The sequence below is a fragment of the Homarus americanus genome, unplaced genomic scaffold (genome assembly GCF_018991925.1).
Source record: "Homarus americanus isolate GMGI-L3 unplaced genomic scaffold, GMGI_Hamer_2.0 scaffold56241, whole genome shotgun sequence".
NCBI lineage: Eukaryota > Metazoa > Arthropoda > Malacostraca > Decapoda > Nephropidae > Homarus > Homarus americanus.
Window position 1 is genome coordinate 3405623 of NW_024740202.1, and position 27493 is coordinate 3433115.

General features: G+C 37.8%; 2 protein-coding genes across 6 annotated transcripts; one reads left to right on the forward strand and one right to left on the reverse strand.

Moving 5' to 3' along the window:
• Positions 1-234: 234 nt before the first annotated feature.
• On the reverse strand, positions 235-13641 carry LOC121875358 (probable deoxyhypusine synthase). Of its 3 annotated transcripts, none has more exons than XM_042379894.1 (9): positions 13526-13641; positions 8586-8668; positions 8066-8175; positions 7466-7608; positions 5391-5631; positions 4821-5013; positions 3852-3955; positions 1801-1926; positions 235-541 (listed from the first exon to the last, which is right to left on the reverse strand). In XM_042379894.1, the coding sequence occupies exons 1-9, from the start codon at positions 13624-13626 to the stop codon at positions 440-442; spliced, it is 1203 nt and encodes a 400-aa protein (XP_042235828.1). In that variant the 5' UTR covers positions 13627-13641; the 3' UTR covers positions 235-439. The 3 variants fall into 3 exon arrangements, with proteins under 3 accessions (XP_042235828.1, XP_042235829.1, XP_042235830.1); XM_042379895.1 differs by lacking the exon at positions 13526-13641 and adding an exon at positions 9615-9686 and having other exon boundaries at positions 236-541; XM_042379896.1 differs by lacking the exon at positions 13526-13641 and adding an exon at positions 9552-9642 and having other exon boundaries at positions 236-541.
• LOC121875359 lies at positions 10697-22497 on the forward strand. 3 transcript variants are annotated; one of them, XM_042379898.1, is made up of 3 exons: positions 10697-10796; positions 13405-13517; positions 21708-22497. In XM_042379898.1, the coding sequence occupies exons 2-3, from the start codon at positions 13419-13421 to the stop codon at positions 22212-22214; spliced, it is 606 nt and encodes a 201-aa protein (XP_042235832.1). In that variant the 5' UTR covers positions 10697-10796; positions 13405-13418; the 3' UTR covers positions 22215-22497. The 3 variants fall into 3 exon arrangements, with proteins under 3 accessions (XP_042235832.1, XP_042235833.1, XP_042235831.1); XM_042379899.1 differs by lacking the exon at positions 10697-10796 and adding an exon at positions 10810-11059; XM_042379897.1 differs by lacking the exons at positions 10697-10796; positions 13405-13517 and adding an exon at positions 18001-18947.
• The last annotated feature ends 4996 nt before the right edge of the window (positions 22498-27493 follow it).

Here is a 27493-nt window from a genome sequence, read left to right on the forward strand (position 1 = left end):
ATGGGGTTTGTCTGGGAGGCCCTGCAAACCTCTGCGAGTAGTGAAAGTGATTCACCGGAGGGCAACTAATCTGCCCTCTGCCTCGGAACCAGCCGCCATCCACGTGTGCCGACCCAGCTTTTCTACTAATATTATTGATATTTCTCTTAATTATTAATTGTGTGTGCATACCATCAAAAAATTAAGATGTTATTTTTACTACAACGTACGTATTGTGTCGGAAAAAGTGGAGTTTGGGGTCGGCCCAGTCTCTATTTCAATTATAATCCCATATGTTCTGTTATTTCATTTACGTATTTCTCGTTTTACGCGGGCCTCCACGGGTTCAATTGACCGCGTAAATGCAGACTATACTGTATACGGAGAGAAAAACCTGCAGATGATTCTGTAGCAAAAATCAGTCCTATATCCTGACATAATAAAGAAAAGCCTTCTTTAGTTACACTGCTTCTGCTGCTGAACCATCACGGCTCTGGTGGTGATGTCTGGCAAACGTCTCGCCAACAAGTAGTGGAAACAAAAGCGATGCTTCACCATACACCTGTTTGGAACATTCCAGTTAATATTTCTGTATTAAATAATAGGTCTAAAGTTGAGGTGTGCAATTATAATTAATCATATAATGTCATAAAGTATACAACAATAATTCCTCATACCTTATTGTTTGTTTCTAATTTGTATTGTCCCCATGTGTCTAATATATTTCATTTACTAAATTGCACAGTAAAACTCCCATAACCTGGCACTTAAGGGACTGAGGCCTTGCTGAGTATACAGTATAATCAAATTTGTCGACTTAGTGGTAATGATCCTATAAACATTATACAGTACAGGATAATGAAGTAAAAACAGTTGTATAAGGCACTTACCAACAGCAAGGGGCAATTTTTTAGATGAACTTGTAAGAAGCAGACTAAGTGTACTATATTGTGTGCATCAATTTACAGTAAAGTAAACTGTTCTGACAAATTTAACACTGATGTATACATAACCACCACTTCACAAGCAGTGTAAATAATTGTTGTGACAAACTTAAGACTACACTTTATACATAACACTATATGTACAATAAAATTTCACAGGCACTTATTCACTGTCAGAAGGTCTACCTGTGATGAAAGGTGCACATAAAATGATGCTCACAGAAACAACACAGGTTTACAAGCATGGGTCGGCTAGCCAAGTTATCTGGCTTGACTAAACTCCTGCCGACTTAGCACCAATTTGCCAACTACTGTGCTAAAATATGTAATGGTTATCCAGTGCTGTGCTGACTTATCAGATGATAAGTTATGGGAGTTTACTGTAATTCTTATAATTAATCTCTCCTAACTGTACCAACTTACTGTTACTGGTATATTATTTCACTGTTACATAATCTCCCACACCTAGAAAGCCCGAGAACCCTGAACCAAAATTTCAAAAAATGAGACACGTGGCCAACCATATGAAAATTCCTTGCTTTTATCATTTTCACCACTCATCAGCTTATTAGCTGTTTGTGCAGTTGGTCTATCCATTGTTAGTACAGGAAGAAACCAGAGGCCGGTAAACCAATGATGTGACCAGGTTCGAACCTCTGACATATTGGCGAGAGATAAACATGTTACCAATTTAACACCAACACCTCTTTTGTGGCAAATTGAAGCCCTCCTCCACAGGACAAAGAGGTATGAAATTAACCTCTGCTCCTGATCAACAAGAGCTCTAGGTGACAATTAAGGGCTCCCCTACTGCTGCAAAAAAGTAAAAGTATTCTAGTTCAAGCTTCTAGAACTGCTATACAAACAACTAACTCACTTTGACAGGAGTGGCATCCATCTTTATCTTGCCCCATGACACAGCCTCATCAGGTCGAGCACCAGTATCACTACCATCCCACTCACTTGATGTGTTTAGGAAGACAGAGAAATCTGCTCCATTCCTCTGTAAATAAAAAATTAATGTTACTGTCAACTTAAAAGGTAGTACTGTACTGTACTGTACATAAAAGATGATCTATATCATTCATACTGAGATCATAGGAGAGAGTTTGCTGTAAGGCAGGATAATGTTAAGAGTCATGAGACCACGCAGTTCATTCTTTGCAATGTGCAGATTGTACGTCATCTGACAGACTCATTTACCATGCTTTTTGGAACAACCTTTCACTAGCCATCCTCTACGAAAATTTTAGGGAGGTAGGTGGGATCTTGGTCACTCCTCACTGGTGCCTTTATACTTACACATGTAGTACCAGTTCATACACACCATAAGATATCAACTATAAAAACTTGGTCATCACATACTCAGACCTGCCATCAACAATTAACCTCCCAAAACCAGGTAATCTTAATATCTAAAATAAAAAAATCTTCACATGAGACCACATCTTCATCTATTCTATGACTCAACATTGGAATGGGAAGCTGAATAGGATATCAAAACTGACTCAGAATGGGACACTATATACACGGCCTGATTAAGCTTAATAGGGGCCTGAGGCACAGATCAACTTGGGGCCCCCTACCCTCAAGGTATATATAAATAACAAGAACAAAATATACCCAAATTTATCAATGATTTCATCAATATTAAGCTTCTGCAAAATACCACATTTAATGTTCATAAGAGACAGAAAATTGAGACGTTGCTAGGACATAGTTGAACGAAGTTCATGTTTTATACGCTTCAACTTCAAGAATGTTTGGATTTGGGGGCCCCTTAGAGTCGGGGGGGCCTGAAGGCAGTGCCTCATGGTTAATCCGGCACTGACTATATACCACAAGATACTCCCAATCTTATAAAATGTGAACATCAGCTAAAATCACAAGTTTTGGATCAGTGTCATTAATTCACTGGAGCAAAAACAAAGATACTTGAGAAGTTCACTTCCTCCACATGTTATAAACTGAAGACCTACTTGACTCATGTTTTTTGCTTCATCACTTAGCACCTGGCGATTTTTTTCTGTGTCAAACAAATGAATAACTGAAAACTTGAGGATTATGACAAAGAACAAGTCTGAAAATGTACACAGAGAGCCAGACTTGAAGGTGGGAGTGATTTGCTGGTACATCATAGGAGGTTGATCCCAAGAGACCTGACACTCCTGAGCAAGTCTTTTTACATTACAGGAGTTGCCTCTCTTAAAGGTGAGAAACAGTCAACCATTCAAGCCCAGAAGAACTTCCCTGGGTTTATGGTATATAAATGTGATATAATAAGATCAAACAATCAACCTAAAAATAATCTTACTGACACCAAGAATTCCATATATAACCAGTCCCCGGGTTATGAATGTCCGACTTATGAATTTCTGCTGATATGAATGAGGTTAAACTTCAAATTTACAGTAAACGTACTTTATTTTATTTACCCGATGGCTTATTTTTACTTACATACTTACTTACTGTATTTTGTCATTCTGTTTCTTCTTTACTCTTAAATTAAGGGATTTTATAAGTATATAAGGATTTAGGATATGATATACAGTACTGTAGTGGGGTTTTAAACATTGCTCTATATGTACGGTATGCACATAGCATGTGTTTCGACTTGGATACATTTTTGACTTAAGAACGTCCCTAGGAACATAACTCGTTTGTAAACCAGGGACTGCCTGTACAGTAATAATAAGTAATGTTTGCTAATAACCACAAATTAAATAACCTAACCTAACCCTGACCAGCAGCAGCCCCCATTAATTGGTGGTGGCTTATGCCCTTTTTTTTCCAAAGTGAGTTAGATAATACATTCACTCACATTATTCATACAGTACATCTTTACAAGTGATCACAAGTCTTGGAATTTGGCAAATATATTAAAACTCATATGATCATATTTGTAGTTTACCACAGTAAAAATCTTACCATAAGGTTGGCATTACATATGTGATGTTTGATAAGGCCACCACCCACAATAATCATCCCTGTGTTCAAAGACTTCTTGGTCAACTGATTCAGTCTAGCCACATCTGAAATTTATAAATTTCTCAATGTAGAAAAATATGCTAAAATATATTGTAAACTCTAGTGTACATGGACAACTGACACGCCTGACAAATTCTGGCAGAAAAAATTATTATTTTTTTTTAATTTGACAGAACATGTTGGAATGGATACACAAACTAACTGAAACTTATTAATATTAATACCGTATAATTATAACAAACCCTGAATTCACAACAGTTTTATCTGTATTAATTCTACAGTATGCAATAGGTCACTTAGTTTTAGACAAAAATTTGAAATCTGCAACCTCCAATCTGTTCAACACAAGTTGCTGTACTGAAATTACAGTAGATTCATTGCTCAGAAACTAGACATAACAGTACGAGTAAATGGGTAAAGGGGTCAAATGCTTTTACCCGTCAAACCTACCAGCTTCAACCGCGGATAACCCTCCACAATGATAGCTGGCACTACTTTAATCCCTTGTGTGTGGGTCCCCTCAGAGCTGAATAAAATTGTCAGGTTCATATTGCAGATGAAATTCAGACAAAGAATTAAAAGAAATAATAAAAAGTAAACGAGAGACTTTCAGATTTATAAAATTACACTTTGATAACAAGTTCAAAGAACAATATCCCACTGGGATTGTAATGACATAACTCTCTACAGGTTGATAAGGTTAATAAATGATAGTGGCTACATCGTGGGATACTGAAGAGAGATGAGCACTGAGGGGAAGAGATGTCTGAAGAATCAATCTAAAATAGAGGAGAGACAGATATAAAAGATCTACTGTGTGTAGGAGAGAGTTGTTAATAAGTGCTGAGATGAACAGTAGCTACTCTCCTGTCTATTTATGTCTTAAGAATGTAAACAAGAATCTTCTACCTGCATTAATATCAATGATGAGACCAGGTTCTTTAATGCTATGGAAGTACAGCATGTCCCCTAAACTACCATCTGTTATTGCCGGGCTGAAGATTGGAATTTTGTTTTTAGCCGCCCAGTAAGCAATACTTGAAGGATCGTTGACCTCCTCACCCAGGCGAGTTATTATCTTCGATGGTGTCCAATTTACACCCTGTTGAATATGTAGAGACTATGATTATTAAATAAATGTGAAAACAATTTAGTTATAAAGAGGGTGGTGATTTGGAAAAAAAAATATGACATTCATGTGTCAGGTTCATCCTGAAATGTGTCGGACTTACAATATACACTGAACATTTATAAACTTTACCTAATGTTAACAAACTTTTCCTGCACAAAATATGATCAAACAAGCTGACAAATTTGAGTTTTATCTTTGGTCCCATACCTGCAAACCAACCCATATAATTATCAGTAGAAAATGCACTCTATATACATAAAGAAACAGACTCATACAGATGAGCACTGTAACACTCCTAAGTAGATACAGTACTGTGGTTATGGAACTTCTCAATCAGTTGAACACACCTCCTTCTTCTGTTCCTCTAGCATTGCCGTAAGTTTTGGCATCATCCAATCCTCGAACTTGCAGTAGTTGTTATTAGGTACAATGAGGTTACCTATTCTATTGAAGCCCTTCACACGCAGGTCCTTCCCCTTGAGATACCAGTCGCCGAGGTAGGTTGGGGCAAGGCACTTAATGATATCTTCCTCCACGCCCCCTGCAGTAGTCACAATGCAGTCCACCAGCTTGTGCTCCACTAAAAACCTGACAAGGGTAGTTTTCTTTATTTTGTATTCTTTTATACTGTAATATCCAAATCTTCCATCAATCCCATGTACAGTAGCTCATTCATAAGATGTCTCCTCCATATATCCTCCACTACCTAATGATGTACAGTACAGTATTACAGTATTAATATGGCTTTAAACATATAATAATAAAAAAAATTTAATTAACCACCTAAGTTAAACAATTGCAAATCTAAGCATATTAAGACATGACATCAGATAGACATTTATTTATACAGCATCTGCATCATTATATACTGTAGTGTTACCTGCCACTATAACACAGTTCATCACTTGCCAATGTTACTAAAAATAGATTTGAGACGACGTGGTAACAGCACGACGTCAGAACAGAAGACAAACATCCCAGTAGAAATATATATAGTGGTCTCTCGGTTAACGAACGGTTCGATTAACACAATTTTGGTTAACGAATTACCTCCCATAAGGATCTTCAATTCGGTTAACGAACAAAACTTCGATTAACGAAATCCTTACGACAAACATGTTTTGTTGTGAGCATCAGCTGATGGGCTAGTTTGCCAATTCAGTAATCTGTTCTATGTTTACATTCGTTTCCATGGAGTAAATATCAAGAAAGTTGTGCTCTTTAATATTTTTGCATTTATTTTATTAAAATTATTAGTCATTTTAAAATTTAGTTAACATACTGATAATATATGCAGTGCAGGGAACTAGTTTTTTGTGCGCCCATCAGCCGCTTGACTCACCCACCAGGTGTCAGTGCGGCTTTGTTTACAGTGGAGTGAACATCGATTTTGTTGGTGTCTTGAATATTTTTGCATTTTTACATTAAAATTATTAGTCATTCTAAAATTTAGTGCAGTGTTGATTTAAATAAAATAATCTTGAATTACACCGAGTGAACTTAAAACTTTATTGGTGAAATTACTGCATCAAACATGGGTCCCCTGAAAGGTGATTTCTTCTCCATCCCCACGTCCTTCTCTTCTCCCTTCTCCTCCACCCCCACTTCTAATTCCCATCATCATCATCAACCAGGAACCTTCTACATACACACCTCAAAGTAAGTGTACTTTCTGCATTTTCTTTTTACTTTGTATGTACTTTTCTGTGAGCTGGAACCAATTACCCAATATCCCATTGAAACAATGGATTCGGTTAACGAAAGACTCTGTGGAACGAATTGTGTTTGTTAACCGAGGGACCACTGTAGTTCATATGCTGACAGCTGTAACATTTTAGTGTATAGTATTTTGTTCTGTGTCTTTTAATGAGTCAGATGATAATTGTAGCAGTGGTTATTTTAATTTATTATTTAGGGTAACAGAGATACAGTGCTTTGTTTGTCCTCCGCACCACTATCACGTGGTCGCCGTACACAACTGTGTGGCATCACTCACAAACTGTGCTATACTGAAAATGTCAAAGGTTCCACACAACACGACACCAACAAATTTATGGAGCAATAAGTTCACTATAACACTAGTACAGTACTGCATGTTCACTACATCACCTATAACTTAAAACCCAGAAATCTGTTTATTTCCTCATGGGAAGAGAGATTTTAGTGGATATTCACATCTTGATATCTAGGAATATGACACCTTCCCTCCCCCCAATGAAGTTAATCTCTATACAGTATGAGCAACTTTGATATAGTACTACAGAGCTGTACATGAGGTTTTCAAGACTAAAAGTTCCCCTCCACCATGCTACTGTACATACTCAGTTAGCCTTCCCTCCAACACAAGACCAATGTTACCTTTTTCTGCACGGGGACAAATGATACGTGCAAATAATTAAACAACGAGGGAATAAGGCCTCACCTGATGGTCTCTCGAACACCACACGAGACCATGTTGGATGTATAGCCAAGAAAAATAGTGCAGTTCCTCTTGATTTTGATAAATTCATCTTCTTCCAATTCATCGCTAAAGTCTTCTGGTATAGGCAGTTCCCGGCAGGTTATCTGATACAAAAAGTTATCTTTATCCTGATGATTGTTCTAGAAGCTTTTTAGTGCAAATTTTAATGATTAAATTTTATAGATTAATTATGTCACTTACTAATAAAAAAAATGTCATGCTTAGTTTGATTACACTGAAGACAATAAATTGGGGTTGGCAAAAACCATTGTTGTTTTTTAACCTAAAACCACGGGTTTACATTTTTTTAATGCTATTATGCTGGTTTTAATATATTTTAAGTATTTATAGCCCTTTTATAACTTTTTAATATGCTATTAATCATGAAAATTACATTCAGATCTTACTATAGAGGTGATCAAATGTAACCTGATCAGCATTACATTGTACATACATTGATAACATATAAGTGGGGCACAGTGTGTGTGTGTGTGTGTGTGAACCATTATGTTATTCAAACAAATAAAAGTAGACCTTAGGTACAGGGGCTAAATCACTTACCATCTTTTTAATCTCTTCCACTGCACAACCAAAGCTTGTTGCTTGAAAGCCAGAATATCTATATGTCTGGAAGAGTTCATGGTAGTTGACACCATTGTTGAAGTCATATCCTGGGGAGAAAATGATTGTTGAACTTTCAAACAATGAAAAAGTTTTATATTACAGTGACCGTGAGGCCATGTACTATATTGCTATTTGGCCTCTCACCCCGCACAGGGACACGCACAATCTGTGCATTCCTCTGTTGTAGGTCTGGGACAGGTAGAGAGAGAGAGAGGAGCAAAACTTCACAATACAGTACACAGCTTTGGTTTAATGTACTGTATATTTGTTGCATGTGTTCTTAAATGTTTTGCCTGTATATATAAGGATGGAGTGTGATGTATGACTCAAATTATTCTCCTTCTTTAGCTCACTTATGTATACAGTTTTTTATTTTATTTTTTTGCAAACAATCAATACACAGAAAAAACAAAGTCTTTTGAGGACACATCAATGTCACACACCCTCTGTGCAATACCTTGAACTGTTGGAGTTCCCTCAGTTACTTGTTCTGAGTGCGCCAAAACTGCCTCCTTGGAAACATCCTTTACACCCTCCATCCTGCAAGACAATGTATATTAATAAAACAAAATGCACTTGGTTCATTAAGGTGACTTCTACATGAAAGCTTTTACTGAAATTTCCAAACACATTTTTGTGAACAACCTGTCCTGGTGTTCTTTTTTTTTTACTTCTGTACAAGTTTCAAAACTGAGGGACTGAGCATGACACCTAAATTTATCAGAAGACTTATGTACTGTGGGTGATAAGGGTTCTCAAGATACTGTGTAGCCCCTATTAGTACTGTACTGTAGTGACGAAAACCCAGTTACTGAAGCTAAGTTTTGTGAATCTACGCCGCCACACTAATACTCCACATGTTATCACAGACCCTTTGAGGTTCAAGTGAAAATAATAATAAAGTAACACGGAGCCCCCTCGACAAGAAGGTTGAACATTGATCCAGTCACCCGATCAACCCAATGCAGTTGATTGTGAAAGCATTAACTCCAAGGCATAGTACAGCTTGCACCCTTTATCCCAGGAACCAGTAGTGAAGTATGTAGGTGTATCTATATAACCAGTGAGGAACACCTTCGCAGATACACCATAACGGCAAATATGACACCATCCAAAAAATCACCTTGAAACTGCCCTAGGTGGGAACACTTTTTTTTTTCCGATAAAATTTTAAAGACTTATGACATACTATCTCAGCAAGGAAAAAAGTCAAGCACTGAATTTACATAACTCATGTAGTAGAGGGTTTAATCACCAACTATGTCTTGACTTAATAAATAACTAAAAATGCCGTTGATCCTACACATTGCAAAATGGTCAATATCACAAACAATACAAACGATTATTAAACCGAGAAGTTACTGTACATATCTATTATATAACAATCGCTCTCTTAACTACTGTAAATCTAAAAAATACAAACAGTGGTGCTCAAGTAGTGAAGTATCACCAAACTACTGTACAGTAGTTGAGTAGAGTGACTCACGTGTAAATAGTGTCTGTCAGCTGCGCACATAAACAGGATTGCCAAGACTCATGAGTGCACTAATGCCAAATCCGTTGAAATTCATTTCCAAATTAAGTGTTTCAGTGTTAAATTTCCTAGCACAGCGACATATAACAAAATAGATAAAAATTAGTAAACATTTGGTTATAGTATCACTTAATAACCAGTACAATACCTTAATTAAAAAAAAAATCTTCCGTAAGTAAATATATTAATGTAATTTATAAACTCATACACACAAGGCTATAAGAACTTAATTTAAGTAATGCTAAAATGGCATTTTTTTTTAATATCAAACCGGCTTTTTAATACCAAATTTAAGGGAATTTGGCATTGGAAACTGCCAATTGGCAACCCTGGCCGCCTGTGTTCGCTCGCTATACTGATAACTGACCATAATTTTGCTCGCTTTCCTTTGCACAAAATTTCTATTACTGTACTGTATTTTACTATCTATCATTTCACCACTTGTGGTATTCTGGTTGAATCCCACATGAATGTTAAAGACACACAATTTTTCCTGAATATGAAAAAAAAAAAAAAAAATTACAATTTATTTGTAGATAGTAATCAGTCACGCAGTTCCTCGTTATTTGATAAGAGACATGCATAGTGCATCAACCTTTTAAGAACGATGGTATAACCCTTTGCGGATGATGTTTTAACCTTTTGATGATGATTGTTTAACCTTAGAGGAAGCTGGCGTAACTCTTTGGGTTTAAATCATCTAGAAGAAGCCCGCAACAGACCATTTAGGAGTGAATGTGGGATATTGTCTGTACTATTAGCATCAACTGTTTGTCAAAAGGAGGATTATTGATTATCTTTACAACATATCAAGTAACAACTATGATAATATTTAGGATTTCATGTCAATATCTGCTCATAACAATTGCTAGTTTGTCCGGTTTGGTGTGCTATGTGAAATGAGTTGCTTATTGCTTAACACCTCACACTAAATACCAGAAGAAAACGGTACATAACGTAAAAATTATAAAAAATTTCAGATTCACGCTGAAATTAAAAAATAATTTATTTTAAACGCAAAAAATACATATATATTTTTCTCACTTTGTGTTATTTAGAGGGTTTTTGTAGTTTAGTAGTGATGTGTTTATTTACGTGGGTGTGACTGACTGACAGACAGCAGCAGCCCATCAGGTGAGGTCACTGTGGTAGTCACTTTACTTGTAATTGGAAGAGCTCTGATTTAAATAGCTCATATAATCCTTCCACGATGACGTTATCTCTTGTTGATAAGCTGCTGTAGTAAGCAAATAGTGGTGAAGAGGATATAGTGTGGACTGTGAGCGGACGTTTGGATCACGGGTAGGTTAGGTTAGAACCACCTTGACCTAAACCAACGTCCTAGATTCAATATGAACACATTCGATAACTGTAGTGCCCAACATCTTACAATTTGGGTAAGAGTAACCCATCTGGTGTTCTTTTCGTTAAACAAATCATAAAAGTTTTGTCTGATTGTAGCAAGAACAAATTATTGCCTATTGTATACTGTTAAACTAGAGTACCATAGGAACCTCAGTTTATTTCACCTGGTGATTAAACACCCTGGTGGTAAAGGTTAGGTGTTGGCAAGTTCTAAATATTTACCAAGGCTAGCATTAGTGCTTAATCATCAAGTGACATAAGCTGGGTTCCTAATCTTCGTGATATCCAGTAATTAATTTTTCCTGCCAAAATCATAATTCACTGATGGCTATTATCAATTAACTGAAGAGGCAAAAGTCATAACTGGACTTGACACTTTTTAAGAGTAAATATCAGAGGAAAAGAAACAGTAAATCACACTCAATGAATAATTATGGTTTGTTTCACTGTCCTAAATACTAAATAAGCTTGCACAGCTAGACTTAAATATTTACCATAGTAAATTCTCAACTTGCTTTCATACTGCACTGAAGCTTTCTTGCATGGGCAGTTTTAATTAGTGTTTCCTGTATTCTTGCAGAATTACAAAACACAATTTCTTATTGAAGAAATTGGTATTCAACAACAGGAAAAGGAAATATGAACATGGAATATATACATTAGTAAAATTTGAGTCAGTTGTCGACAGTCATCATCTGTGAGACCGAACAATTAGACGATACATGAAGGATTGACACAGATCAAACGTAACCTTACCAAACTGCTAAGAAATAACTTAAGTGTTTGGTTAGGTTGATTTATCGGTAATGCCGTAACATCATGCAACAAAATGTTTGAATGTTGAATACTGTATTGCTTTCTTATTTTGCGCATTTAAAATAATTCCCAGAAATTTAATTTTTCTCTGATATCTACAACTATTTTCAACAGTAAGAAGTAATGATCAGTAATTCTGTAGACAAAATTGGAAAAGTATTCAATACACTATTGAGGTAACACAAGAATGCTTCTGTACAGTACAGTATTGCCTAACAGGAGTGCAGCATGCCACTCTCATTAGTTACTAATGTTCTGTGTTGTGTGAGACATTGGCATTATACTGTACATATGAATAATGAACAAAACTTAGCCAGCCATCTATTCTATCTTAATTGAAAAATAACTCCGGGTTAGGTTAGGATACTGGTAGTTTGGTTCATGTCATATTTCATAAACTACAAGTATTTAATGTGATAGTCTTATATAGTTCACTAAATGTCAACAGTGTTGGATATTGCTATTAAATTTAATTCAAAGTAGGTTTGAACTAATTTCCTTGGTATCCAAGACTTGATTATGCCATAATAAATATTGTTTTAGTAATAGGGGAAATAATATAATTGGATATGTTCGACAACTTCAGTATTACTATCAACCTTTTTCCTGTCTACAGAACTGTACATAAGAACTGATGAAAGACTTTAAATTTATTGAAAATTTATTGATCTCCAAAGTCAGGATATAACAATAACACATTTTACAAGCTTTAAAAAATATGACGAAACATAATTAAGATAATGATTAAGGGTACACTAGGAGTGCTGGGTTTTATACTACTGAATACTTTGGGTTTATTCCTAATTATAGCCTGAAACAAGAGCCCTTTGATAAGTGGTCCTAGGATCTGTACTATACAATATTGGAAGTACAGTATATAAGAAAAATGAGATACTTTGGAAATATAATTAGGGATAAGGAGAAAATGGTAAAGATTTGGGTAAAATTTAAGGTACAGTAATGTGCTTTTGTAGGGTTAGGGAAGAGCAGAAGCTGGGATGGATAATGAAATTAAAAACAATGTCCACTGGTAACTCCACTCTGGTTGAGATAAACCAAGTTACATGTGATGATGTAGTGCGCACATCTCTGTTTCCTACTTTAAATGGTGTGCTGTGTTGCATCTCAAGGTCCCTTATGAAAGTTGGATGTGAGAGGGAAGCATAACTGACTCATGAACTAGTCTTAGTCTATAGTGTATAAAAGTTACACTCAGGCTTACAACTCGAAACTCTTGGGTTACCTCACTCCAAGCCAAGTTGTAAAATGATATTAACTGGGATTGATGATGATGATGAGATGGAGAGCCGTTTGCTCTGAAGGTGGAAGACAGTGTAGGAGGAAGGTAAAGTCAGGAAGTGGGAAGTAAAGAGGGAGATTTGATAGCAGGTGGGCTATCCACCTTGCAGAGACGGGGTTATGTCTGCCACGACAGCATTTCATAATGAGAACCACATTTATATATACTGTACACTATGTAATGTACTGTAGTATGAAAAAATCACATGTACAGTATACTACTTCTGATAGAGTAACATCACATAATAAAATTCTTTCCCAGATTGATATCTTATCATGCCAAGGACAAAACGGAAGAGTGCTGACCAAATAAGGAAGTTAAACAAACTGAGAAAAAGGGAGGTGAGGCTAAGAAGACAACTGCTCATGGACTATGTAAGTACCTGTTTGTGCAGATAAACTGTAGTGACACTACAGGGGCGGATCTAGGAATATCAACAAGAGGGGGGTGGGTGGGTCCAAGAAGTTGTGGGTGGGGGAGCATGGCGAATGCAGCGAGCCCACTCAGTTGGGGGGGCTTTTGGGGGACGCTGTAAGTCAGCCATAATTTTTTTATTTTTTTAAATCTGACCAATATCATTTATATTTTGAGGCCATTTTGAAGTCATGCACACTTGATATTGGGAGATATTCTGAAGTCGATAGTAAATACTTTTTACTATACAAAAATACCTGAGTACAATACAGTACAGTACTGCGTTAAAGAAAAATAATGGAATTTTTTTGGTGAGGGGGGGGGGGGGACCCCTAGGGCCCACCCTGGATCCGCCCTTGCATCACAGTGTAATCGAAGTTAATTTTATTTCAGTCACTGTCCAAAATTTGTGGTAGATAATTGTGTGAATGACTTTAAAAGTTTATTTTATGTGGGGTTCCTATCTTTGTGCACAATATTATATACAGTTCTAAATACCTGACCATATTCAGTATAGAGTTGTCGATACTATAGTACTGCAGAGGAAACAAAATCACAGCTGATTGGTAGAAACTTGACAAAGGACAACCATTAAACATCTCCATTAGTACAGAAATTGAACATGAAAAACTGGAAATGAGAAGTACGCACTAACGAGCCAATCAGTGGAGGAAAAAAGTAAAAGTAGGTGAGACAGAATTTTGTCCCGCCCAGGCCTAAGGTTAATTTTTATTTGTATTTATTTTTATCACATTCACCACTTATCAGCTTACTAGCTGTTTGGGCAGTTTATCCAGTGTTAGTACAGGAGGCGACGTTGCCTCTTGTTCTAGATGACGGAAGCCCTCAGGAAAAAAAAAATTCGCGTCTGGGCCGAGGCTCGAACCCTTGACATATTGGTGAGAGTTGAAGGTAGACACATTATTTTATTTTCATTCAGTGTATAACTGCTCATAGGAGCGATTTTGGTTTGTGCAGGACAATAAGACCCTTGTTGCTGACGCGATGAGTGTAATTCGATCAAAACCTGTTAAAGAACAATTCACATATAACAAATGCTGGTATATCAGGACACACAGTTCTAATAGTACGATCAATATACAGTACATAACCTATTAACCTCTTAAATATAACTCGCATGTTACAACTGCTGATACATCAGGACACAGTTTGTATAATATGATCAATATACAGTACATAAATATACTTATAAAAGTTATTAAGAGTTCTTAGAGGATTTAATAGTTCACAATCACACTCATGTTTTGGGGTCTAGGGTTTGACCAATGAGAACAAATATAAATATCCTCTTGGTAGATGTTGGCTGAACGAAAATTCAAGATGTTGTCTCTACGGTAGAAAGCGAGACTGCTGGCCCTCAGGCAGTCACACAGCTACTACCAGCTCCATCTCGCTTAGTAAGCTATCCTGATTTGTAAACAGTTTCTTCACTCAACATGTGGCCGGCACGTGGCGATAACACAGTGGATTAAACAAGCACATACAGTTGGGAGCCATCTGCAATAAATAGTAGGACATTTTATGGCCAATATATAAGTACTTCATCCCATTGACGTATGATCCAGTGAGGAGAAGCTTAAGTATAATTTACCTCCAGTCACGCTGAGTTTTGTGTGAAAAATAAATAATACAGTACCTGTATTGTGTAATCTGCCCAATAACACCCTTGGTCAAAGCCGTATGTACTGTATAGTAGGATCGTCGCATCACTACAGTAGCTTATTAGCAAGACACCTTCCCACAGTGATCTGAGAGCTTCAGTTCATTATAAACATTAACGTCTAATGATGTTAATATTGATTACGAACAGAAGTTCTCTGATCGCTGTGAGATATTTGCTAATTAGTTATTAACTGGCGAGACATGAAAATCCTTAAAAACTGAAAAAAAAGCTCTGATAGTGTTTATAGAATATATTTGTGGTATTATTGCCTTTCTGCATACAACATTCCTACCCCTAATCTATTATCCTATTCGAATAAGACATCTAATTATAAGATCATTTTCCTTTGTTACATTATCGTCACAAATGTATAATAACGGAGATAGCGTATCCCAAATTTTCTCTATTTTCTTCCATTAATCTTCCGCCATTACTTTTACTATTATCCTCTTCACTAATCGGCTCGTTAGCGGCTTGGGCGATCGGTCACGTCTCTGTCACGCACTGTTGGCAAGTACTAGTCATGTACAGTACTGTACTGGCTCTCTGTTATGCACTGTTGGCAAGTACTGGGCATGCACCAGCTCCTGAATGTACCTGAACCTGCTCCAGTGTTGGTCAAGTCTGGTCTTGAAAGAGCTCACACTCGGTGCCATCACAACACTTTCTGGCAGATTGTTCCAAGAGTTCACAACTCTCACTCCGAAAAAGTTTGCCCTCACAGTTTTCTGGACTTGCGGCTTCTTCAATCTTGAGCTGTGACCCCTTGTGGGGCGAGCGTCCGCCAGCTCCAAGTAAGGACACTCGACTGAGTAGTGCCCCTTGAGATGCTTATACACCTCAATTAGGTCGCCCCTTGCCCGTCTGTAGTATAAGCTAGGCAAATTCAGGCGCTCCAATCTCTCAGGATAGTTGAGGTGCCGAAGTGCAGGCACCAGTCTGGTGGCCCTCCTCTGAACATTTTCAACCAACTGACAGTCCCTAGCATATCTCGGGGACCAGACAGGGTGACCAGACAGGGTGACAGTACTCCAGATGGAGAAGCACTTCACTTTTGAGGATCGTTACGAGGGACGGACCGTCTAGATATCTGAACGACCTTCTTATAAGACCCAATAATTTATTTGCCTGATTTACCTTCTTCTTGCAATGGCCCGAGAACTTCAGCTCATTGTCAACATACACACCTAGGTCCTTCTCACATTCAGTCTCAAATAGTGCAGTTTCTTCATCCCGTTGGGACATATGATACGCCTCCTTACCGTTGGTACGCCCCAGGTGCATCCTCTTTCACTTCGTGACATTGAATCTCAGCAGCCATTTCTTTGACCATTCCTGGAGCCCACAGAGATCCTTCTGCAGCTCTTCACAGTCTGCTTGGTTCTTAATTTCCCGAAATAACTTGGCGTCATCGGCAAACATTTGTATGGAGGAGTGTACAACGTCAGGCATGTCTTTTATGAAACAAACAAACAACAGTGGGCCCAATACACTGCCCTGTGGTACCCCACTTGTGACAGGTACTGATGATGATTTCGTGCCATTAATCACCACACACTGCTTGCGGTCATGTAGAAAGTCTTCTAACCATGCTAGGACATTTCCCCGAATTCCGTACCCTTTTAGTTTGATTTTCAGCCTTTCGTGGGGTACACTGTCGAAAGCCTTGGCAAAATCTAGGTATATATTGTCGATATTATCACCCCGTTCCAGAATATGGGTCCAAATATCCAATACCTTCAGCAATCGTGTTAAGCAGGAGCGCCCCGGCATAAAACCGTGTTGGCAATCCTTTACAAGGTTGTTTCGTAGTAGAAGTTCCATCGCGGCATCTCTGATAATACTCTCAAGTACTTTACATATTATGCTGGTCAAGCTCACTGGTCTTTAGTTGTTCGTGGAGTGACGATTGCCCTTCTTGAAGATAGGACTCACATGAGCCATTTTCCATTCACTGGGGACCTTTTGTTCATCCAGGCATTTACAGAACAGGATCTTCAGGGGCTCAACAAGCTCGTTGCACAACTCTCAGCACTCTGGGATGCACCATGTCAGGGCCGGGACTCTTATGGACCTTTAGCTTTGACAGTTTATATCTAATAAGAAAAAACCCGACCAATTTACGACGGAAATTAAGGTCATAACCGATCTAAATACACATAAATACACTAGAGAAGCTTTTGCACCATCCTCGACACCGGCTCCTACTTCCACCCGAGATCCCTCGCCTGAATTTCTGTTCGACACCACAACCACATCCGGCCCATACGAGCACGCACTGATTGCTATAAGAACAGCCCAGTCACCAACCATTGTAAAAATTATCAATAACTTGTAATAAACCAGTGTACTCACTCCCAGTAAACACTACTCCTTGCACTGTCACTATGTTGAAATGCCCTGTAGTTTGAGCTTCTCCCCACCTAGTTATTATATATCATATTTGTATCACTTATGTTACTTGTATATTATTTGTAAATCGAGAGACCCATTCCCCAATTATGTAACTGTATATTTTCAGCCTTCCGGCTGCCATGCTCTTTTAAAAAACCGTTAATTATTATTATTATTATATTATTATTATTTAGAATTTGTTTTTAATTTCTAACAGAGTTGTGTGCACTTATGCAATTTACCATATTTTTAACAATATTAATCTTTACTTACCCATTACATAAACACGTACACAGGGACATATTACCTTTATAAGTTATTTTGTATTTAAAAGTAATGTAGATAGTTTTGTAATATATCAAATAGGTATCGTGAACAAGTGAGGTCTACGGGCACTCCGTGCTTAAAGGAAATGTGTTTTTAATCGATTCCCTTAAGTTTCGAATCCGATCTTATTCATTCATTATCGCACTAAATACTCATTCGTCCTGCAGTTATATTTTGAGATTTTAAGTGAACGATATTAATATATGTGTGACATTGCCTATTGTTGATATGGCTATTGCTGATGTCGTCACAGACTCAGAGGCTTTGTTTACCACACAGACGTTGGTGTGTCCTGCGTCACCACTAATGTTTCTTGTGCGTTATTTAGCTTCTAGTTCATGGTTATTGTTCAAATTTTATTGTTATCGTTGGCAAGATGGGCTATACATGTGTCCTCTCTGGGTGTGGTAAGAAGTCAGCCCCGGGAGTACAACTTTTTCAGTTCCCAAAAGATCCTGCAACACGTCAAGAGTGGACACTGTTCGTCAGCAAAACCAGACATGCCAACTGGAAAGGACCTTCGTATTACAGCAGGCTTTGTAGTGATCATTTTGTCGCGTCAGACTACAAAAATTATATGGAGTGGAACACGGGGTGGACAACAAAACTAATTTTACTTCCGTATCAAGTACCAACCCGGTACCCAAAAGGAATAACTTCAAATCTTGTATCATCATCTAGACACGGCATAAAAATTGCCAGGCATTCCAATGACAGCTGCTCAGAACACACCTCCCCAACCCTGGTAGTGTCAACTGCTAAAACTGGTAGAAAAATTGTTAGGCAACCCAGTGACAGCTACCCAGAACACACGTCACCCTTGACGGTGTCAACACCTGTCCTGGGACGTGACCCCTTAGCACCCTCAAATCCATCCACTTGTAAGCGACCTAGAGGAAGACCAAGAGGAAGACCAAGAGGAAGGACAAGAGGAAGACCAAGAGGAAGACCTAAGTCGGCATTTAGGAGGAGGGAGATAAGTAGGGTGAGTTGTACTTGTCAGAGAATTTTGTTGTAAATAGTATGGGAATAAAGATTGTCATTTTCCCATTCTGTAATAGTGATTGTGGCTACAAAATTATGGCTACTTAGCCCATAGATTGCATGGTCGTGATATTGCACTCTTAGTGGGATCCATTTCATTCAGCATTTCGGAGAACAATAGCTAGCTTTTAGATGGGATTTTTTCTCCATGTTTAAACTACTTGACAATATAAGAAGACAACCTAACCTAATCCAACCCAACTGCCATGTAGCAACTGCAGACCAAGTTATTTATGTGGCCTAATATTAAGGCGACACAGCCTGTGGGCATGGTAGCCATGGAACCACTTCATAAACTGTAAGGTTGTTAAATTAGATAAAATAATTAATTTAGGTTTGGTTGGTTCAATTTGCTCATTTTGTATGATGGTATGTGTAATATTTGCCAAGTGAATTGTAGAAAGAAACAAGGAGTAAGACTTGTAGAACTTGCTTAAAGATTATTTCTTAAAGGTTTGTAGAAAAATGTAATACCTGTACAGTAGTGTACATGTATGTCAGTTTTAAATTAAGTTTAACATTTGGAGTGCTTAATACTTTTTGATGGTTGTGTTCCTTCACCAGCAACTGTAGGAAATTTTTCAATATACTGTAATATTAATGCTGTCTTACCAGTAAACTTTTACATTCGAACAAAACAGGAATCTTAGGAATTTTATCTTTGCAATCAATAGTTTACACAGTTCTAAGACTCTTTTGTTCTATGACGTTAACCTTGCAAATGACCAAAAAATTACCTAGATTAACCTAACCCCCTGGACGCCTGGCATATATAAGTTGTTTGCGAGGGGAATGTCATAGAAGAAAGGTATCTTGGAACTGTCAAAACTTTTGATTGCATAGATAAAATTCTTAAGGTTCCTGTGTTGTCCGAAAATAAATTAATACCGTCTTACCTCATGAAAAAAAAAAAAAAATGTGAAAGAAATATTTTTTTTGGAAATATTTCTAAAAGTTTTTCCTTCCCAAGCATTATTATATGACCACATCCATGATGACATATTCATTGTTTACCTCCGAGATAATTAAAAAAAAATAGCAGCTACTGTTGTGTGATTTATCAGTGGTAAAATGAACTAACCTAACCTACCTAACTTCTTTAACTAACCTAACCTACCTAACTTCTTTAACTAACCTAACCTACCTAACTTCCTCACTTAACCTGTGTTAGTTTTGGCTTAGCTTTGTTAATTATGTCCAGTAAATCATGTAATATAACAGTAACTGGTAACCTGTAGTGCATCACCGGGCATATGTTCAGGACAGAAAGACATACAAATTATAGCTATACAAACTAAGTCCTCGGTGTTGGGGAGGATTTTCATGAGACAAGAAAACATTTATCAAATATAGAAAAATTCTCTGAAGTTACTGGTCAGGTAAAGTAAGTATTATTATCATGTCAGTCATGTAGCAAATTTTAGGATTTTAAGTTTTGGAATTAGTAGTTTAGACAATTCAAAGACACCTTTCTTCTATAGCGTTTCCATCAGAAATTTATATTAGTTGTTTAAAGTGGGCAGGGCTTTGAAGTCGAGGGAAAAGGGGGGGGTAAAATACTAACAGTAACACTAAACAAACCTTTGAAAACCTAACCTAACATTTCCTAACTTGTAAAAATGTTAAGAATCACTTTTTGAGTTATTGAATCCCTCTTCATCTGAACACTGAAAACACCAACACCTTCTGTACTAAAACCAAAATCATGAATAAACTAAATTTTTAAAGTTTTATGATTTTTAAACAGACTGAAGGGATCAATTAAACCCAACCTAACCTACATATAAATTAACTCTTAAAATATCTAAGGTTGTTAAGTTAAGTGAGATTTGGCTTGGTTGGCTGAATGACTTTGACAGCCACAATTTAAAAGAAGCTTACAAGGAAATTAACATATAGTTCATCGATATTTTGTCTTCCGTATTTGGGCAACAATGACTACAGTACACATTTGTGTAATTCATGGTTGTGAAGTTTGTTATCACTGGCTGCTACTGTATATATAATTCTTACAGTATTGGAACCAAAACATGAGCAGTGATCAGCGACAATTTGTTGAGTTTCTTTTCAGAATTGGCTTAACATTATTTACTGTATGCATTTCTAAATTTTTGGCTCCTGATTTATAATATTTAGAAAGTAAAAAAAATAATAATAATTTCACTTTCTATAAAGGAGATCCAAGAGTGTTACTGCACACCCCGAGTCCTGAGGAGATGTAAATTTTATATTCCCAGTACAATTAAGGTCTGTTGAATCAGTCACTCTTACTGCTTACATATACAATATAGTTAGCTGTCATTAAGCTTGCTTATTATTTTTAAATCATTTTTAATTTTGTTTTTATCAATATCGGCTAAGTATTGGAATATCTTTAGCAGCTTGAAAATGAGTATGGGTATTGGCAAAAATTTTAGTGTCGTTTACATCCCTTTTTTATATACATATATATGAGAGAGAGGAACTACTCTGAAATGCATATTTTATTTGTGTGTGTATGGATTTTCTGCCTTGGGGGTTCTACTTTGGGGTACCTGTGTTCTTGAAAGTCATTTTATGTTATTTATTGTTCTTGAGAGTTCCACTGTATTACCACTGTCACAGGCAGACTGAGATACTTCATATTGTAGGATGTAAAATTTCTAATTGAAATGTTTTGTTATACTTGTTGAGATAACGAATTTTTGTAATAACTTTTTAGATACAGCAAAACATGCAGAGCCTAGACCATACCTCCATCATTTCTGATCAAGGATGGCAGATGTTTGGTGTGCCAGTCAAGGAAGAAAAGGAAAGCAGAGATGAGACACCAGAACAAATCCTAGAGTGTGATGTTGTTGTGAAAGAAGAAGAAGTGGACTGTGATGAGATTTTATCAAAAGAAAAATTAAATGAAGATGTATTGGAGAGGGAAAAAAACCTGGGTAGTTGTTCAGACATGAAGGAAGCAAACTTAGACAGTGACAGATTTAGAGAAGGACTCATTGTGGAATGTGATGTAATTATGAGGGAAGGTGATGGCTTAGGCCTATATGTGAAGGAGAGTGGAGAAAATAGTGACTTACATGTAATAGAAGAGACGAATGACAGTTGTGCTGATACAAAAGTATACAAAATCGTCAATGAAAGAACTATGAGAAGAGGCATCACAAGTGATACAGAGAAAAGTGATCCTCTCTCTACTTTTGTACAGGATGGACTGCTGTGATTTTGAAGGTTTTATGTTAGTGTACAGTACCAGCATATGTGGTACAGTAGTACTGTATTGTGATACCGGGTATTTTAAAAATATCATTATGTTAAATACTGTAATCTGTATTATTATTTTGTTCTTGTTTGTAAGTATCATTTTAGTTTATTTCATTGTTAGGATAAAACCACCATGTTATATTATGTTCATTGTTGTTTCCTCTTTGAATTATTACAACATTTGCTTTTGTGTTATTTCAAATATGTAATGAAATGAATCAAGTAAAGCTTGGATGTACCAACCAAGTGTTTTATTTGCCACGATTTACTTGACTCATTTCATTACATATAAAGCTGGAGTGCTGCCCTCTGCTTCCTTGTGCTGGCTGCTGCTGTGCTGCCCTCTGCTTGTTGCTACCCTGTACTGCAACAGCAGTGTCTCCATGCTCCAGGTAGTAGGTAGCTATCAAACAGGGAGGTACTACCGCCTGGGAAGATATTGGAAGCATAATGTGTTGTCTAATGGTAGACCCTGCTGCCATATGGCATCACGAAAATTGTGACCAAGTCCCAGGTTGCTGATCTGACTTTCTGCCTCATTTACACACAATTGCAGGGTCTCAATTGTTTCTTTTACTTGGATAACACAACATATATAATGTACAGTATATAATTTCTCACTCTGGATTTATTTTTTCAATTTTGTATTTATTTATGGTTATTATTTTTATTATTATTATTATTATTTTATTTGTAATAATTTGCTATTAATTTAATTAATTGTTGTAATAATAATGATAATAGATTTATTATTATAATAATTATTATTTATTATTATATTTTCTCCCCCCAGGCCCTGATGTGGGTCATTACCTGTGCCCGGGTGGGCTAATGCCCGTAAAAAATTTTTAAAAAATTTCTCAAGGGTTTAGTCGTTACTTATAGCAGTTATTGTTTACATCATGGCGGAGGGTTTTATTTACCACAATTTACTTGACTCGTCTAAGCCTACCATGGAGAATCTACTAAGCCCCACACGTCTGGATATTGATCCTATATCGCCTACAGCAGCCAAGGAGTGGAAGCACTGGCATTGCACATTCATAAACTTCATTGAGGAGCGTGGAGAAAATGCTCCTAACAAACTCAGAACTAATGAACAGTGTACTGTTAATGAATTTATTGAAGAGTGTACAACCTTTGAAAATGCTATATCTATGCTAGAAAGTGTGTAGTGTGTGAAAACTTTCAATGAGATTTTTGCTAGACACCTCTTGGCTACATGGCAGCAGCAGCCTGGTGAGACCTTTGATGAGTTTCTCAGAGAACTTCGCAAACTCAGTAAAGATTGTAACGTGATAGCAGTTACCGCTGAACAATATCGTGAAGAATTAATCCGTGGTGCCTTCATCAATGGTATTTCCTCACCACTCGTCCGGCAACGTATTCTGGAGAACAGGACACCTGGCTTACAGAATGTCTGTAATCAGGCTTACTCACTTGACCGGCCCAGCGTAATGCTGTTGCTTGCTCATCACCAAGTGCACACACTGCTGCTCTAGTTGTACCTGGGCAACCCCAGACAAAAGAAGAACTACCCCATGAGGATCATACACTAGCTACTGTCTACACTGTTAGGAAGAAATGTTACATCTATGTTACTTCTGTGGCGGTGCGCTTCACATTAGAAACAAGTGCCAGGTGTGTGATGCTACCTGCCATACTTGCAGCAAGAAGGGGCATTTTGCTAAAGACTGTCAGTCAAAGACTTCCGTGAGTGCTACTGCTACATTGTACAATCCTACTGTTCTTGCTATTACAACTGCATTTCCTCAGAGCCTCTCACATGCAGTTACTGAAGTCACAGTAAATGGACACAGGCTGAAGGCACTAATTGATTCATGTACTTCTGATAGTTTCATAAGTAAATGTACTGCGAAAAAATTAAATCTGACAGTGTATCCATCAGTTAAGGAGATCTCTATGGCATCAACGTCATTAAGTATCAGCTCTTCTCGGTTTTCTAATGTAACTTTGAAGCTCAATGGCCAAATGTATCCATCTACCAGCCTTGGGGTATTAAAAGATCTGTGTTGTGACTTGCATTTGGGCCAAGACTTTCAGAAACAACACAAAAGTCTGACATTCGAGTATGGAGGGCATAAACCAGAGCTCACAGTTGCTGGTACCAATTCAGTCTGTACACTCTCAGCAGCATTGACGGGTGAGCCATCGCTTTATCCAAACCTACCACCAGAATGTAAACCCATTGCAACCAATTCGCGGCGCTTCAGTAAGGATGACCACTTGTTCATTAAGCAACAAACATCTTAACTTACTGTCAGAAGGTATCGTTGAAGCAAGCTCATATCCATGGCACGCCCAGGTTGTTGTGGTGAAAGATCCTCTTAACAGACACAAGAAGAGAGACTGCATTGACTACTCTCAGACCATTAATCAATACGTATACGGAACTAGATGCTTATCCACTGCCGGATAGATGACATGGTCAATAATCTTGGCAATTACAGTGTGTTTTCTACATTCAACTTGAAAAGTGCCTATCACCAAGCTCCAATCAAGGAATCTGACAAGAAGTACACAGCTTATGAAGCTGATGGGAGACTGTATCAATTCTGTAGAATACCATTTGGTGTCAAATGGAGTTGCTGTTTTTCAACGTTTAATGGACAAGCTTGTGGGAGAAGAAAATCTCAAGAATACTTTCCCAGACAACATTACAATTGCGGACATACCCAGGCTGAACATGACGAACATCTTTGGAAATTTCTAAAAGTCGCTGAGTGCAGAAACTTCGTACTCGAATCTAAATCCATAAAATCAGTATCCTCCATCAATGTTCTTGGCTATCGTGTAGGGAGTGGTACCATAATTTCAGACCCTGAGAGGATTTGTCCGCTCCAAGAATTGCCGCCACCCACAAACGTAGGATCTCTGCGGAGGGAATTGGGAATGTTTGCCTATTATACCAAATGGATCCCCAATTTCTCAAACATGATTCAACCTTTGGTAAAAAGTAAGACATTCCCACTGGGCGAAGCAGCTTTGACAGCATTTGAACTCTTAAAAAAAAAAAGACTTGTGGATGCAACTCTACGGTCTGTCGACGAGGACCTGCCATTTGTAGTGGAGTGCGATGCCTCAAAGGTAGCTATTTCAGCAGTCTTGAACCAAGGTGGCTGTCCTGTTGCATTCATGTCCAGGACTTTGCAGGGCAGTGAGCTACTTTATCCAGCTGTAGAGAAAGAGGCTACTGCCATTATAGAGTCAGTGCATACCTGGAGCCATTTCCTAGCCAGGCGTCAATTTGTGCTGATCACTGACCAACGCTCTGCAGCATTTATGCTGGACAGCAGAAGATGAACTGAACTAAAACAAAGAATAATAAAATACAAGAATGGAGGTTGGAGCTAGCATCCTTCAGCTACACCATACGGTATTGCCACGGAAAGGAAAATGTGGCTCCTGATACGCTGACCAGAGCATTTTGCTGTTCAACATTTCCTGCATCTACTCACTGAAATCCATAATGGACTTTGCCATCCTGGAGTGACTCGGCTCCTACACTTTGTGAGATCAAAAAAGCTCCCATGTTCAATAGAAGATGTAAAAAGAACATGTGCATCTTCTTACAAAGTTTGCGCAGATTTGAAGCCAGCCCCTCCCTCCCTCCCTCCCTCCCTCCCAGTACTACCGCCCGTCGGAAGGGACACTCATCAAAGCTACTCAGCCTATGGAGCGGCTCAGCATTGATTTCAAGGGGCCTCTACCATAAGCAACCTGTAATCCTTATACTGTATGTTTACAGCAGTTGGTGAGTACTTGCGCTTTCCTTTTTCATTCCCATTCCCTAACATGCACATGACAACTGTGATCAAATGCCATGAAACAATATTTAGCCTTTGTGGATTGCCCAACTTTATCCACTCAGACGAGATACCTCTTTTATGTCCCAGGAGCTCAAGGCATACCTTTCACAAAAGGGCGTCGCAACAAGCAGGATAACACCCTACCATCCCACAGGGAATGCACAGGTCAAACGGTACAATGGTATCATATGGAAGGCTATTCGTCTAACACTGAAGTCACACGATGTAGCAGAACACTGGAAATTGGTGCTTCCAGATGCACAACAATCAATTAGATCACTTTTGTCTACTTCAATACAACCTTGCATGAGCGTTTTTTTTATTTCAATGACGCTCAACTTACGGTAGTTCACTACCATCAAGGCTTATGACCCCTGGACCAGTGCTGCTTCGACGTTTTGTCAGATCTAGCAAGAAAACCTCCAGAAGACCAAGTTGAGCTCGATGTAAACCCAACATCTGCTAGCATTAGGTAACCAGATGGACACCAATCTACAGTATCTGTCCGTGATTTGGCCCCGTGTCCAACAAGTCTGACAACTCCTATGTAGCAGCATGATGTCGAGCCTGATCACAAGAATCAGCCCTCTCGAGTTTATGGCAATGGGACGAGAATGATGGATTCCCCTACTACACCTAGTATTCAAGGTCGTGACTTACCGTGTGAAATACCCAGTGAAGATGTTCCCCCTTCCCCGGTGACACCCAGAAGGTCTACTCGAGTACCAAAGTCTCCCAATCGTTACGGCTGGGATTAAGATCATGTATTGAAGTTAATTAGTATCTTGATGAGCAGTATGTATTTGAGTTATCTGCTGTGTTTATGCACTATTAGCATACATTTTCTAGGAGGGAAGAATGTGATATTTTTCAAACATCATTATGGAAAATCTGTAATATTATTTTGTTCTTGTTTGTAAGTATCATTTTAGTTTACAGTTTCATTGTTAGGATAAAACCACCATGTTATATTATGTTCATTGTTGTTTCCTCTTTGAATTGTTACAACATTTGCTTTTGTGTTATTTCAGATATGTAATGAAATGAGTCGAGTAAAGCTTGGATGTACCAATCAAGTGTTTTATTTACCACAAGTATTAAGACTGAAAAGGATAGAGATGAATGTTATATTTGTAGTATGAAGAAAAAGATCATAGATTTTTTATAGCAATGAAATTACAGGTACAGTATATTGAAATTATATGACAATGATATAACCAAGTGCAGTGTAGAACCAGTGATGGGTTTGTGAAGATATGCAGTGAAAGTCAAGATAGATGGAGAGGTAGACCAAAGTCGAGTTAGTCGTCAAAAGTTGAGGAAGATGTCGGGGAGTACTGTGCCATACACCAGGACCACAAGACTACCCAAAGTGGTACAACAGCTGCATGAGAGGAGTGAAATGATG